Genomic DNA, 15,305 nt, shown 5'->3' with positions numbered 1-15,305 from the left:
GTGGGTTGCATAATAAAATTAGAGGATAGATGCAAACTATCGATCCTATTACGCTACTAGTTCCGATACCAATATTTGGCATCCATGATATCGATATGTGGATCGATCTGGCTACTTTTAGTATGTACGTGAATCGGGTAGTAAGAGAGCTGAGGTGTAGCTGGGAGCAAGACCACAAAGGTATTAGTCAATGACAGCTTAAAATAAATTCTAATAGTTTAGTTTATGCAACTCTTAGCATTTTTGCACACGGTCATATCCATCACACAGGACCCTTTGTTATATCTCATTTTCCCTGATTGACACCTCCCAGGCGAACCTTCATCGCAGACTGCAGCTGTTTTCCACACATTTCGCGAACTTTGCTTCCGCCATACTTGAATCCTGCTGCCTCAAATCTCTGTATTAAGCTTCTTCACTTAAACTTAACACAGCCATGTCAGCGGTGTACATTATTTTTTCAGTCCCCAACTTAAAAAGGCGCTACCTGAAAGGCAAAAATCAGGGCACAGATACTTCACGTCGTGACGACATTCTACATCCGCCTCCAGAGTTTTCGCTCGCGGTCTTGGCGCGAGACTTGTCCGGTTTGTCGCAGTTGTGTGACTGCAGGTGGAAAACAGCCGTATATTGTTAGAAAAGACAGCGCCAAATGCGCTGGTGGTTGTTTAAAAGGAGCGACTGAAACAACATTTGGACGACCTAGAAGGTAAGTAAGTTCTTTCTACTTTCTTTATACTGTATGAAACGTAAAACCTAAGGTAGCTGCTCTGACACAAGATTACCGATCTGAAGGAAGACCGCAGTCTTAGCAGAAATAGTAGCATAGTAGTATTATAAGTATATAGTATACAGCTCTAAATATGCCATCAATAACATAAGTCAGTTTTCTTCAGCAGGTCCTGTAAATAAGTAGTAGTAATTGTAGTAAAGCTAGATTGCACTCAGTTTGTACCGACACACACTTAACAAGGTTGGTCATCAAGTCAAACACAGCTGAGTAGGTAAATGTAAAAATGTGTCGCTTTATTTATTAGGTACTCATTGCTGGTACCTGGTTGGACTTTCGTTTGCCTTCAGAACAGCCTTAATTCATAGTACTCAACAAGCTGCTGGAAAAAGTCCTATGAGATTTTGGTCCTTATTGACATGACAGCATCATACATTTGCTGCAGATTTGGTGGCACTACATCCACGATGAGAATCTCCTGTTTCACCACAACCTAAAGATGCTGTGTTAGATTCAGGAAAGTGAACTCAGTGTCATGTTTAAGAAACTAGTTAGAGATAATTGAGTTTTATGACATGATGTTATCCTGCTTGTAATCATCCACCAGAAGATGGGTTCACTGTAGGTATGGTCAGTAGCAATAACTCCGTAAGATGTGTTGTTTAAACAATGCTCAGTTTGTACTAAAATGTCCAAAGCATATCAAGGAAATATCCTCTACACTATTACACAAGCAGCAGCAGCCTGAACCACGTTTTCATGTTGTTTTCACCAAATTATGACTCTACTGTCTGAATGTCGCAGCAGAAATTGAGGCTCGTCAGACCAGGTACCATTTTCAGGTCTTCTTTTGCCCAATTTTGGTGAGCTTGTGGTAATTGTAGCTCCAGTTTCCTTTTCCTAGTTGACAGGAGTGGCACCCAGTGTGGTCCTCTGCTGCTGTAGGCCATCTACTTAAAGGACACGTTTGAGACGCTCTTTTGCTAACCTTGTTTGTAAGGAGTAATTATTTCAGCTTGAGCTTTTGTGATTATTCTGACAATTTTAGGTCACTTACGCTGATCCCCTGGACCTCAAGGCACCCTGATGGTGTGTGGACTTATTCATGATGAACTGTGAACTTTTGGCAACGTGCAGTGCTCTAGGTTATCTGGAGGGAGACACCTATCACAAGGAGGCTGATTGCTTAGGTGAGTCCTATTTGAAGTGTAAATATATATGTAGTTGTTGTTTTGATCCAGAACAGTCCTCTCACAGCTGCCGTGTCTCTATGTTACAGAGAGCGTGAAAGACTTGATTCGCTATTTACGCCATGAAGATGACGCCCGTGATGTCCGGCAGCAGTTGGGTGAAAGCCAGATTGTACAGAATGACCTTCTGCCTATTATCATTCAGCACAGACAGGACAAAGCCTTATTTGATGCCTGCATCAGGTACCAATCCTGAGAAGTCTCATCTATAAAATATATGTGTATATATAAATATGCTCATCTGTATTTTAGCGAAGGTTGTTTGGGTATATTTTTTATCTTATTTTTGTGTTATGTGATATGTTTTGTGATTCTGGAGAAAAGATTGATTGATAGGTAAGTGACAGTGACAAATAAAAATAGTAATACTGTCCTTTAATACAATTCGTGTAAAATGTGTTATTGTGGTGACACATTATTGTTAGAAAATTAATAAATTTGATTCTCTGTCAATACCAGTTGGTTTAAAAAAAAATCTGTTGCTTAAAATCTCTCTATTTTTTTTTTTTATTTATTTATTTATTTATTTTTCTAGACTCATGGTCAACCTCACGCAGCCTGCCATGCTCTGTTTTGGTAAAGTCCCAGATGACCCGGTGTTCAGGCATCACTTTTTGCAAGTGACATCTCATTTGCAGGCTTATAAGGAGGTATTTGAAGAGCAATAACGCAAGGATTTTATAAAAAGTGGTTTTTATGTAATTACAAACAAAATATTTGCAGACAATGTTTTTATAAAGCACACAATAAAAGTATCACTGTTGCTACTTTATCATTATCTTTCATTTTCAGGCATTTGCCAGTGAGAGTGTGTTTTGTATCTTGAGTGAGACATTGTACAACCTTTTACAACTTGTGAGTATTTCACTTGTTCAGATTTTTGTTTTCATTGAGCAGTTTCCACTCAGAGTAAAAATGCTTCTGATTCTTCATGCCTTTCTGTCTGCATCCTCACCTTTGGTCACTCAGGACTGGGAGCAGAGACAGGAAGAAGATAACCTGCTGATAGAGAGGATTTTGCTGCTGGTTAGAAATGTGCTTCATGTACCTGCAAACCCCAGTGAAGAGAAGGTTTGACTTAAAAAAGAATTATGCTGATTCCATATAAGTGCAAGTTCTTCCCATCCCTAATCTCTCTCTTTTTATCCTTTATTTGCAGAAAGTGGATGATGATGCCAGTGTCCATGATCAAGTGCTGTGGGCCATTCACATGAGCGGCTTTGATGACCTGATCAAGTTCCTGGCCTCAGCACAGAGTGAGCAGCAGTGGAGTATGCATGTGTTGGAAATCATCTCCCTTATGTTCAGAGACCAGGTTAGACAGAAAGATCCATTTTGGGAGTGCACATCTAAATGTTCTAGCTGTTCTCTGTTTCAGTGGGTTTTGTTATTTTTGTTGTTGTTGTTTTCTTTCTTTACAGACTCCAGAAGCTTTGGTGAGTGCCGGCCATGCTCGTTCAGCAGAAGAGAAGAAGAAGGACTCTAATGAGCTGGAGGCACTGAGGCAGAAGGAGCATGCAGAGAAACATTCCCGCACTTTACAGAGAGGGTCCAGGTGCAGACACACAGATGTTCTTTAGTGCCAAGTTTACCGTTGCCAATTACAGAAGAGTTTAAATGCACATAGATTTTCAAGTGGTGATGGGTCGGAGGTCCTGGGTAAACAAGGGTTCCAACTTGAACCTCTGATCTTCTCAGTCAAAATCACTTCCTTGCTGCAATTCGGGACTGTTTACAATAATGTGTATTACATTAGAAGTATCTGTGAACTAGGAATACTTCTGGGTGAGGTGCAGCTACAGAAGAGTTGCAGTAAAAAATAGTTTCATGGCAAAAGTCAGCATAGCAGTAAGACACATGGTGGAGTTGCAACAAGTTGGTTTAGAATGAGCGCAGATGGATGGATAAATGTCATTATATGCTTGCAAAAATGTTCCCAAAAACACTATAGCATCCTGAGTACTGAGACACAATGTATATGCTGTTGTTTTCCTCTTAGACACTCTCGCTTCGGAGGGTCTTTTGTTGTTCAAGGACTGAAGGCAATAGGGGACAAAGATGTGATCTATCACAGGAACCTTCAGAATGTGAGCTGTTCAATTTCCGTTATGAAATCTTTCCATTAAGAGATCGTGTTAAGAGAAAATAATTTATTGTGTCTGTTTTATTTATTTATTTTTTTAAGTTCAAAAATTACACTCACGACATTGGCAAAGCAGTGAGACGTGTTCCCAAGAGGCATCGAAAGGCCCAAGAAAGTGGGGAGAAACGACGTTCGGCCTTAAATGTTCGACTTTTCCTGCGAGAGTTTTGTGTGGACTTCTTGGAGAACTGCTACAATCGACTCATGTACCTCGTTAAGGTCGGCCGCTGTTATGTGTCTTATTTTTTTGTATAGATGCACAGTGACATGCTGAACACAAGTTTTTCTCAGCTAAATTATTAAAATGTTTTTTGTGAACAGGAAGATGCTTCTTACCTCGACATCTAAAACCATCAAAAACATCCAAAAAGGGCATCTAAGGTTTTTTGTTTTCACCAGATTTTTGTCTTTGTCTTCTCAACAGGAAAGTCTCATTCGTGAGCAGACTCAGCAACATGATGAGACCTATTACCTGTGGGCACTCAGCTTTTTCATGGCTTTCAACAGAGGCAGTTGTTTCCGTGCCGACCTAGTTTCTGAGACCATGTCAATCCGGGCGTTTCATTTTATTGAGCGCAACATTACCAACTACTATGAGATGCTGCTCACAGACCGGAAAGAGGCCACTTCTTGGTCCCGCAGGTAAGGCGATCGTTTAGAAGCTGGTTAATGGAATCGAATACTTGAGTCGGCCCAACACTGCTGCGATTTGTTCCTTTTAGGATGCACTTGGCACTAAAGGCATATCAAGAACTGCTGCTAACTGTGAATGAGATGGACAGATCGCAGGATGAAAGCATCCGGCAGAGTTCCAGCGTCATTAAAAGTAAGATTGTAGGTTTAAAAGTTTATATATAACTTTTGTTCAAGGTGAACAGTTTTTCACATGGTCTTCTAGCATATGTATAGTTATGATCAGACATTTGGGCATGAATGTCATGGTAAATTTGGGCTTTTGTACAACATAAATCTTAAATTATTTTAAAAAAGAAGACTTTAGTTCACAAGTTTTAATTTATTTTGGATTTTCTCTGAACCACACAGGGTCAAAGTATACAAACAGTCTCAAATATGTACCACTAATACACTATTTTAACAAGTGGTGCTGAAGGTTTTACAGTGACTTTCAACTCGCCAAGGCCTATTAATTTCTCGCTCATGGTCATGATTGAGTACAACTGGCATGAAAAGGATTTGCTTGATAGCACTCATTGGATTGACAATTGTTAAGTACAATGGGGAAGTCCAAGAACTTCACAGACGTGCTAAGGAGAATTGTAGATTTGCACAAATTGGGAAGATTTCTTGGAGCCATTTCTAAACAACTGCAGATTCTAAGATCAGTAATTCAGACTTTGCCAAAGTCTGGAACAAGACCCAAACTGTCACCCTCAGATGAGAGGAAATTGGTCAGGATGTTCAGGAACAACCCAGGAACCTCAAGGCTCAAGCCTGCCATAAACTGGAAACTGCTGAAAGACCAGCATCACTGTCCACAGTGAAGTGGATTTTACATCACCATCAATTGAGAGACAAGCCAAACGCCTTCTGGATAAAAGTTTTAGGGTCAGATGAGACAGAGATTGAGCTGTCAAGAGGTATGTATGGAGGAGGGAAGGTAAGGCCTTCAAACTTGACTTAATTTGCTGCCAGTGGTACTGGTACATTGCACAAAGTGGATGGAATAATTAACAAGGAGGACTACCTCCAAATCTTTCACCTTCCCTCTCAAATCAGCAGCTAGAGGATCGTTACTAATATGAGCCAGATATTAGTGGTATATGTTTGAAATATAAATTCATACTTATTCACCCAAGACATATACTGTAGAATTATTCCAACCTGGAACAAGAACAACTCACAGAAATTGTTAAAATCCAAAAATAACCACAACATTCATGCCCATCATGAGCCGATGTAAACTTCTGTCCAAAACCGTGTATACCACTAAGACAATCCCCAGTGTTTGAATTTGTCTCATCTGTTTACTTTCACTTTCTAGGTAACATATTCTACCTGATGGAGTACAGAGAGATTTTCCTGACCTTGCTGAGAAAGTATGATGAAACCAAGCAACCTCAATCCTACCTCAAAGACCTGGTAGAGTCAACTCACCTCTTCTTGCGAATGTTAGAGCGCTTCTGCAAAGGCCGCAGAAACTTGATGGTGCAGGTAAGTTCTTGTGCTTAATTTGCAATGTTTGTTTTTTTTCGCCTGTCCCATTTGGTTCTTTTGCCATCAGAATTATTGTCTAAAGGCCAAGAAAGATGCCCAATGGATTTACTTTACCAAATGGACCGTCCTGGCCTTGCCGTATTGGTCTATTTGATTCACCTTTGTTTTTATTGTTTGTTTTATTTTATTTTCACTTGCTTTTGTTTTTTTTTAATGTTAACATTTGCTCTGTTAACTCTTCAGAGGAAGAGGGTGAAGCGGAGAAAGTCTCATGGTAAGAAAAAGGAGGCAGCTCCAGAAACTAGTCCAGAGGCCCTGGAGGAGACCTGGAAGATTGTAGAGGAAGAGCTGAAGGGTGCAGGGTTTAAGGTTGGTGTGAAGCTCAGCCTCGAGATGTTTGTTTGGTTATGTAGAAACATGAAATTGGAAAGTTACAAAATAATTTACCATTATCTAGAAACTTATAGACCTGACTGGTAGTTAAAAAGCACCTTTCTACACCATGTGAGCATTCAGAGTCCTTTCTGCTCTCAGGCACCTGATCTCACTCACATCCATATAGCTGTTTTATCTATGTCTACATGCTTTATATTCACACACACTCACACTCCAATATTGTTGCATTGTAAGTATATTATAATATTATTATCAGGAGTAGCAGAGAGAAAGCTTTGTTTCAGAGCTAATTTTAGACAAGAGGTCTTAAAAATGTCAAAAACATATCGATGTGACAAACTTGCTCACGCTCAGTGTCTCCTCTTGTCCTCTGTTTGTAGTTGTCTGAATCTTTAACTCAAAGCTTAGTGCCGTTTGATGCCACGTCTGAGACTCCCCTCGAGGATCAGCGTACTGAGGCTATGGTGAGAGTGCAGGATGCTCTGCTGGCTCGAACGGGCCCAGAAGCTCTGGGGCTGCTGCGTGCTGCCAGGTCAGTAAAACTCAGTATTATTTTATTTTTTTAATTTAAATCTTATAGTGGCCACTGCAAAATGTTTAAAATTTACAGTTTCTGAAGTTAACCACATTAGAGACTCAATTTGAAATCATGTGGATATGAAAAATGCCTTTTCTAGAAGAAGGTTTTTAAAGGTTAAAAATTACTTTGTTTATTCAATTATTAAATTAGACTTTTCTTTCAGTTATCCTAAGTTTCTAAGCAGGCATGTGTAGTTAGGAAAATGTTTGGTTTTTTTCCTTTCTTGTCATGCTCACAGAGAGGTGTGGCCAGAGGGAGATGTGTTTGGTTCAGCTGATGTGGAACCTGAAGAGGAACTGGAACTCCTTAAGCAGATCCTCCATGCCAAACTGCCAAGTAAGTATTGAAATGTATATTTATCATTCTTGTGCAAAAGCCTCCATGCAGGATTCAAACCTTTGCTTTTGACTTCAGGGTCATCTCAGACTGCTGTGGTGGAGGAGGAGGAAGAGGAGGAGGATGGGCCAGAGATGGATGAGGAAGAGCTGGAGTCTGTCCAGGTTTCTGAAACAGAGTTCAAATTTCTAGACTTCATCAAGAGGTGAGAAGTAACTTGTGGCAAATCTGTGCTGTAATCCATGCTAAATGTTGCCTTAGAGTCTGTTTGCATACAGTTCTGTGACTTTCCTAATGGGAAGTTTGCCCCTTCTCTTGGTCTTCACAGATTTGCCAACCCCGGTATTGTTCATCCGTACCTTCTCCTGCTGAAATCCTATTCAAAAAACACCCCACACACAAACCACTGCATTGCTCGAATGCTGCACCGCCTGGCTGTTGACCTTAAAATGGACGCCCTGCTCTTCCAGTTGTCAGTTTTCCACATTTTCAACAAAATCTTAAATGACCCTGCTGCAGCTGCTTACCAGGTAGGGTAACAACACTGGAGGAAGGCGCTTGGTAATCCTAGTTAAGTTTCTCTGACATCTGTGTGAGATAGCTCACTATGGGAGGTTCCTACCGATGCTAAATTCTGATACCAGAATATCCACATTCAGGGACTACCCTGACGGTGGATAATAAATCAGTTATGTCTGAAGCGCTCTTTGTAGAAGAAAATAAGGTTGCCTGTTGTGCAGCCAGAACATGCACTAAAGGGAGGGGACGCTGTTATATTCAGGTGAGGTAAGTTTCTGTGACTGATAACACCGGAGGGCACCTGGCATGTCAGATATCTAGCAATTAAAAAGAACACTTTCTTCTGCAAGCTGTTGATATAAAGCTTAGATATTACACAATCGCTTACATGTTTTTTTCCTCTTCTCCATCACAGGAACTAGTGACTCTTGGCAAATATTTAGTGAAGCGGTTCGTTTCACTGGCAGCACAGAACAATAAAGCGTATGTGGAGCTGCTGTTCTGGAAAAATGTGGGAGCTGTGCGTGAGATGACAGAAGGCTACACCAAAGAGTGGGTGCTTTTCTTTTTTCAGGTTCTGTTTACATAGACTTAATACATGTGTTCATGTAAAGTCATTTTCACATGTGCACTGCAGCCCTGAACTATTATAGACATTATAATACAGAGAATAATCTCATGTTTCTAGGCAGCGCCCCTTGTGTGCCCAATTACTTTCTCGTCGCTCATGTGTGAAAACGGTTCATGTGTCATATCATATGTGTAACAATGTAAAGCATGCATATGTATTTATGTCCATAATTTGAAGTATTGCATGTCATTGTTGTGAATCTGTTAGAGAGGAAAAGAGACCAGCATGGACTGAAGAGGAGGAAGAGGAATTGCGCAGACTCTACGAGGAGCACCGTGACTCTGACGGTTGGCTTTGTTTGCTGTTTGCACATCTTTTCTTGTCTCTTATAAGGAGTGTTGGGGTCATTACTCAAAAAATGGAACATGTTAAATATTACTTATTCCTTTTGGGGCTTTTCTTTTGTTTTGTTTTAAGTAATGCATTGAGTTACTTAATGACTGTAGAAATTAAATTGTTACAGTATTTGTTACATCCTTTTGTGTTACTCTATAACTTGGCCTGAAATACACAGTTAAATAATTGCCAGTTAAAATAAATCTTATTCTGTAGTCCCACACACATAAATCAACATCCTAATAATAACACGCATGAAACCTTTTATTGCTTGAAATCAAAGCAAATTTAGAAATCACCCAAAGTAACTTTAGAGCAGTTGTTACTGCAGTTCTACTGTAGAAATATGTACACATAGAAATAGCTTTTTAATTCATTTTTGACTATCAAACCAGCTTATTAATAATTGAACCACTGGAGCACCATAACAACATAATTCTAACTGTGACATGATTACTGAGTTAAGTAAGTGATGTGTTACTGAAAAAGTAATGTGACCACATTAATGTGTTACTTCAGAGTATATTACACCCAAAACTTGTTATAAGTTACTAAATATACTTGTACATGAAGCTTCTGACTGCTGACTCTTGTGCATAGTGCCAGACATAGTGGAGACTCTCCTGCCATTACTAAGCAACAGCAACCGCACTCGGCGTCAGGTAGTGACGCAGCTGGTACATATGCGCCTGGTGGACAATGCTAAAGAACTGAAGAAACCCAAGTATGTACTTGATTTATTTTCAGTGAAGGATGTAATGCAAACTAATAATACACTGTACACTAAACAAGGCTGCCGTTAAAGAATTTTTGTCATATTCAAAGGAAAGGTACTGGAATTGTTCTGTGGACAGAAGAGCAGGAGCTGGAGTTGCAGATGCTGTTTGAGGAGTACAGAGACTCTGATGGTAACAGATATTCTCTTATTTTTAAACGCATGACAGAAAAATTAAATTTTACCTTTCATCTGTCCTCTGTTCCAGTCTCAGTAAATTGAGCATGAATGCTTCACAGTATGTGTGTCCAGTTTTGACTGATAAAACCTCTGCTTTCACAGATGTGCTGGGTAACATCATGAAGAAGCTCACTGCTAAGCGCTCCCGAGCACGTGTGGTGGACAAGCTGCTCAGCATGGGCCTGGTGTCTGAGAGACGAGAACTGTATAAGAAGAGAAGTCGGAGTGCTCACGGGAAGAGCACTGGAAAAGGAATGGTAGCTACTTTAGTCTTTTATGCTTAAAATATAAGAGATTAAAAACTTCAGAACAAATAAGATTTGTTTCGGGGTCAACCTTCAGGATCAATAAAGTTTTATTGAATTGAATTGAAGTGAATTATATTTGAAGAAATGTCAATTTCTTAATAAATTTAAACTCATTTTTTGATGCAGACTGAAGAAGAGTTCTTGGCTGAACTCACACAAGGCACCCAGGATGATCCTGTGGACAGAGATGATGAATATGAGCAAGAGGATGAGTCTGAGGAGAGTGAGGCAGAGGACCTTGAAGAGCAGGAAAGTGAAAGACCACTAAATGGTGGCAGGAGGAGCCAAGGCATGCACTCTACAGGAGGAAGGAGACCTGATGTAGAGAAAATGGTGTATGCTCTGAAACAGGAAGGTGAGACAAAGGCCAGATTGCCCCTGTGTTCTCACTGATCAGAGAGGATGAATGGATAACATGTAATGCGATGATGTGGATTTAATGTTTGTAGTAAGATATTAAAATCTGGATTTTTTTTCCCCTCCATAGGCATGTCTGGACCTTTGTTGTGGCTACAGAATTGTCTGAACAAAACAGCAGATGATCGTGAAAATGACGGTGAGTGCATCTGTCAACAAAAAAAAAACATTTTCCAGACAGTTTTTTTTTTTTTTTCTGCTGTTGGTGATTTTAGGAAGATATGGATGCATGCTGCACAGTGCGTTTAAAGCATGTTGTAATTACTTTTATTTGGCGCGATATTGAAATGATTGTGGTCCGTTTCCCAGGTTTGTCTCAGCCTGTTCCACTGGCCCCGTTCACAGAGTCAAATGAAGAAGCCATGGAAAACAAGAGCTTCCAACGACTGTTGCGCAAATTGGGAATGCGAGCACCTGCAAATGAACAGGTGTGTGCTTGTATGCGAGTGATATTTCACTGTCAAATGAGTCATGTGACATTATTCTGTGCTGTAGTCCTACTCCTAATCTGTTTTGTGCGACTGTAGTTTGGGCTGAATTAGAGAAATCTATATTTAGAAATGACACAGAACTACATTAAATACAAAAGAAAAAACTTGAGGTAAGTGTTGTTGAAAAGGGTTTTTGTTGTTGTTGTTTTTTGGTAACTAGGAGTCCTTCTGGAGAATCCCTGCAAAGATCAGTGTATCTCAGCTCCGGAGTGCGGCTGCAGCTCTCAGCCCGAATGAGGACAAACCTAAAAATGATGATGAGCAAGATGGGACCAGGAGCCCAGCAGAGGAACCCCGTGGGGAGGAAGAGGAGGACGCGTCTCGTGACCAGAGAGCTCAGGCCCTGAGATCTCTGCTGCTTGCACGCAAGAGGAAACGATACACCGCTGAGGATGCAGGTATATGTGGCAGATTTATTTTCTGTCTAGGATGAAACGATTTAATTACAGCTTACAGCACTTTGGCTTGTCACATAGCCAACAATGTAGCAGTAACCTTGAGTAATAATTAATGTAGTAGTTTAATCTGTTACAATAGCATTGTTCTCATAGGTTGTGAAGAACTGACCACTGTTTGTTTGCATCTGTAGTTTAGGAAAAAAGTAACAAAGCTTTAAGTTTGAAAAAAATAATTCAGCTGCCTAATGCAGATGTTGTAGATTAAATCGAGGGTCATTTTGCTCCTGTGAAGCAAAGACAGAAGATGGTTTGAGGATTAGGATTAGCTGCCATCTTTAGTATACTGTAAAAGCCATAGACAGGAGCTGAGAAAAACAAAAGCTCCCTAAAGTGGTTTGGGGGGTGAATTCAGCCCTCTGGAGGTCTGCAGTCTAGACAGTGGAAACTTAACTGAATATAAAACAAACCAAAGAAGTGGAAGCTGGGCCTTATGCCAGGAAGCAGGTTTGGCCAACGACTCTGAGTTTATTAACCGTGAGATGAGGGAAATTTTGGCTTTTATGTTCATCCCTGAGTCACTTAGCAGACTCTGTGAACTAAACCTGGTTGTTGGCAGGTTTATTTCAACAAACGGAGTTTCCCTGACTCCCTCACATGAGCGCTTTTTAATAGTTTAGTTGTTAGAATACCTAAAAAGAAGGAGACAGTGATTTATTATCAGCTCAGAATAAAATAGTCTCCATCTTTGTGACTGTGGACATTAATGCAGCTGTCAGACTGTCAGCCAGTTTCCCTGCACTGGACACTTTTACTGTACCATAAGTTTATAACCGATCAATCGTCGGTTATAATGTGTCGTACTATAATCGGTCAAAGAGCTGCATCTCAGACTTAATGTGAACACTTGAGTGAAGATGAGGCTGAAAAGATTTTGATCCTGTATCTGCTAAAAATCTCAGACAAGTTCGCATTTCAGTGACCCTGAATCTCAAGGTCAAGGGACTTGAGGGCGGATCTATCTGTTGCTCTCTTGGTAACTAATATCACAGATCAAACGGTAAACGTTGTCTTAGCTGTTTCTCCAGATTTGTATCCTCAGTTTGAGTTGCCTACACTTTGTCCCTGTCAAGTTATGTTTGAATAATTTGATTTACAAAAACAAAATAAATGTAAAATTAGGATTCCAGCTTCATCTAGTACAAATTCAACTTAACAGGTATTACTGACTAAAATTACACTTTTCTTTCCTCGTTTTTCTTTTGTTTTTTTTTGTTGTTGTTTTTTTAAAGATAAATCCACCAGATTTTAAATGGAGGCTTTGCTCTTTATTTACCTGTTGCCATGGTGAATCCTGGTCTCAGAGCTGCACTGATGATGACTTCATTTCTACTCTCTATATAAAACTCAGTTTAATTTTTAATGTTGAATGTGCTTCCTATACTATTTAGCAGTTTTATCATCTGTCTGTGAAGCACTGCTATGTTGTCTTGGGTATATTTTGGCTATGCTTTGTATTTTATTTATGCAAGTTATGCCAAACATGTTTTTGTTGTAGTTGCATCTGAAATTGCTAGAAAAAAGCAGCGTGCACATAATATAAAGTCAGAAACCATATGTTATGATGAGAGTCCTCTGCTGTGCCAGTTTGGGCAAAGCAGTACAGCTGCGTTAGAATCAGGATGGGAAATGGCTGCAATGCTGGTAAAATACTTAGTGTCTCAAGCATTTAAGATGTACCGTTAATCGGGGATGGAGCAGTAATTACACTGATGTGACTTGTGTTCATACTGGGTTTTTTGTTGTTGTTGTTTTTTTTTAAGCTCCTGAGTCAGATGCCGCTCCTGTCGATGACACAGATGATGTAAATGAAAGGTGAGGTCTCATCCTATGATTTTTATTAACTAGTAAACATAAGGCAAAAATCCTCAGAGCATTAACTCTTTAAATATCCATGTTTACATCAGTTCCCAGGACAGCACCTCAACTAAAAGAAACAGAAGCAGAGTTTTGGACGATGACGAGGAGAACGGTATTGTGCTCCTGCTTGTTTGAAGGGTTCACTGGTGTTTGGTTATGACAGAGCTTGATTCATTCATTTCATTTCATCATTTTGCTCACACGTTGCTGTCTTTGCAGACAAAGACTCTGCTACTGCAGCGGCTATGGATACAAATGGCGATGAAGATTCAGACAAGGAGGACATCTCTGCTCCTGTGAAGAGAAGACGCGTGGTCTTAATTGATGAAGAGGAAGAGGAGGATTAGAGACGGCCTTTAATGGGCTGTAAAACTTCAGATGGGAGATGCATTAAAAGTCCCGCATGTTGCACGCAGCCCGCTGGAGGCCTGAAGTCCAGACAGGAGAAACTATTAATGGATTACTAAAAAAAAGTAACCCAAAAGAACGTATGGAAAATTAGCCTGTGTAAAAAAAAAAGAAAAAAAATCTTCTTTTTGTTCTCCAAGTGGACAATTTATTGGCATTTCCTGCTAAAGAAGTTCTGCTGGTCTTTAATTTTGTTAGTCTACATATGTTCTTAAAAGGTTCCCAAGTAGATATCCATCAATGCTGGGAAGGTTGTGCATCATGTTTACTCTAAGATTAAACTTTTTATCTGAATGCTGTTCCATGCATACAAGTCTTTTGTATATTTTCAAGTTCTTGTCAGTGTTGACTTGGGACTTGATAATTCTATTCAAGTGTACTGATTAATAAAACCACACTGTTGACAGAATACAAAAATGGCTTCCTGGCAGGATTTTTTTGTTGTTGTTGTACGGTGGCCTGTGTTGCACCACTAGGGGGCGTATACATGTTATTAACTAAGAATTAAGTATAGAATTAGTAACACACTCATTTTTTTTTCTCTTTATTGCTTTCAAATGTGGCTTTCAGTTTTTGAAAAAAATGGCTTTACAGTTACAGAGATGTACAAGACAGCCGGAACAAATAAAAATTCTTCTTTGGTTCAGTCATACTTGTGAAAAACGCAAAAAAAAAAGATCCCAAGAATAAATGTGTGATTCGGTTTCCTTCCACGTGTGGATCTTGCATCTAGTCTGCAGTCACCGCCTCTAGTCGTCCACGTTTTCCAGCTGGGTTGGAGGTGGTCTTTGTCCTCACATCTGGACCACGTTAGTAACTTCCTGTCACAGCATCTGCTCTGCCCCCATCCCACAGAGCCAGAAGCAGAGCTGACAATCTACAGACACTGCTGTGAGTTAAGCATATGTGGGTGGAGTCCTTAAAGCTGAGAGGTTAAAGGTACATCACTTCCTGTGAACAGTAAAATGGTCTACATGAATTTAAGGGTCAGACACTTTAGTTGTTAGCAGTGACTCAGGATTTGTGACCAGAAGCATTCGTCTGATGTGAATGAGGCATCGTGTTGACCAATTGATTAAATATTTAGAAGTCTAACAAATGGTAACTCAAATGGAAGTTGACTTTTCATTCAAAAAATTAAAGGACATTTGATTTTTAAAGTGTGTATGTTTGTACTCAACTGTTTCCTTTAATAAACAGTTGTTTAGTTGTTGCCCCAAGGTGACTGTGGCACTTTTTCTCAGCAGATATGAAACTGTTGCTTTTTATTTCCTGTATTTCTCGGGACTTTTTGTAGTTTAAAGAAAGCTGTAAT

The 15,305-nt window shown here is 39.8% G+C and overlaps 1 protein-coding gene across 1 annotated transcript; it reads left to right on the top strand.

Moving 5' to 3' along the window:
* The first annotated feature begins 13 nt into the window (after window positions 1-13).
* On the top strand, window positions 14-14,294 carry timeless (timeless circadian clock). Its single transcript, XM_040028926.1, has 30 exons — window positions 14-709; window positions 1,779-1,920; window positions 2,010-2,163; window positions 2,516-2,630; window positions 2,773-2,835; window positions 2,950-3,051; window positions 3,140-3,295; window positions 3,402-3,535; window positions 3,980-4,067; window positions 4,166-4,342; window positions 4,548-4,765; window positions 4,846-4,949; window positions 6,126-6,295; window positions 6,542-6,667; window positions 7,075-7,226; window positions 7,513-7,610; window positions 7,689-7,815; window positions 7,939-8,140; window positions 8,545-8,681; window positions 8,968-9,047; window positions 9,697-9,820; window positions 9,922-10,004; window positions 10,154-10,308; window positions 10,486-10,714; window positions 10,847-10,915; window positions 11,086-11,204; window positions 11,428-11,665; window positions 13,486-13,537; window positions 13,630-13,694; window positions 13,802-14,294. Exons 2-30 carry the CDS (start codon window positions 1,836-1,838, stop codon window positions 13,927-13,929), a joined length of 3,750 nt encoding a protein of 1,249 aa, XP_039884860.1. The 5' UTR covers window positions 14-709; window positions 1,779-1,835; the 3' UTR covers window positions 13,930-14,294.
* Window positions 14,295-15,305: the final 1,011 nt, after the last annotated feature.

The sequence above is a fragment of the Simochromis diagramma genome, unplaced genomic scaffold (genome assembly GCF_900408965.1).
Source record: "Simochromis diagramma unplaced genomic scaffold, fSimDia1.1 OVJJ01000483.1, whole genome shotgun sequence".
NCBI lineage: Eukaryota > Metazoa > Chordata > Actinopteri > Cichliformes > Cichlidae > Simochromis > Simochromis diagramma.
Note: the sequence above shows the minus strand (reverse complement) of the source record. Positions and strands in the feature narration are given on the sequence as shown.

Coding starts and splice junctions, on each gene's coding strand:
- timeless (XM_040028926.1), top strand. CDS start 1,836: ATGATGAACTGTGAACTTTTGGCAACGTGCAGTGCTCTAGGTTATCTG. Junction 4,068..4,165: donor ATCACAGGAACCTTCAGAAT/GTGAGCTGTTCA, acceptor TATTTTTTTAAG/TTCAAAAATTACACTCACGA. Junction 6,296..6,541: donor GCAGAAACTTGATGGTGCAG/GTAAGTTCTTGT, acceptor TTAACTCTTCAG/AGGAAGAGGGTGAAGCGGAG.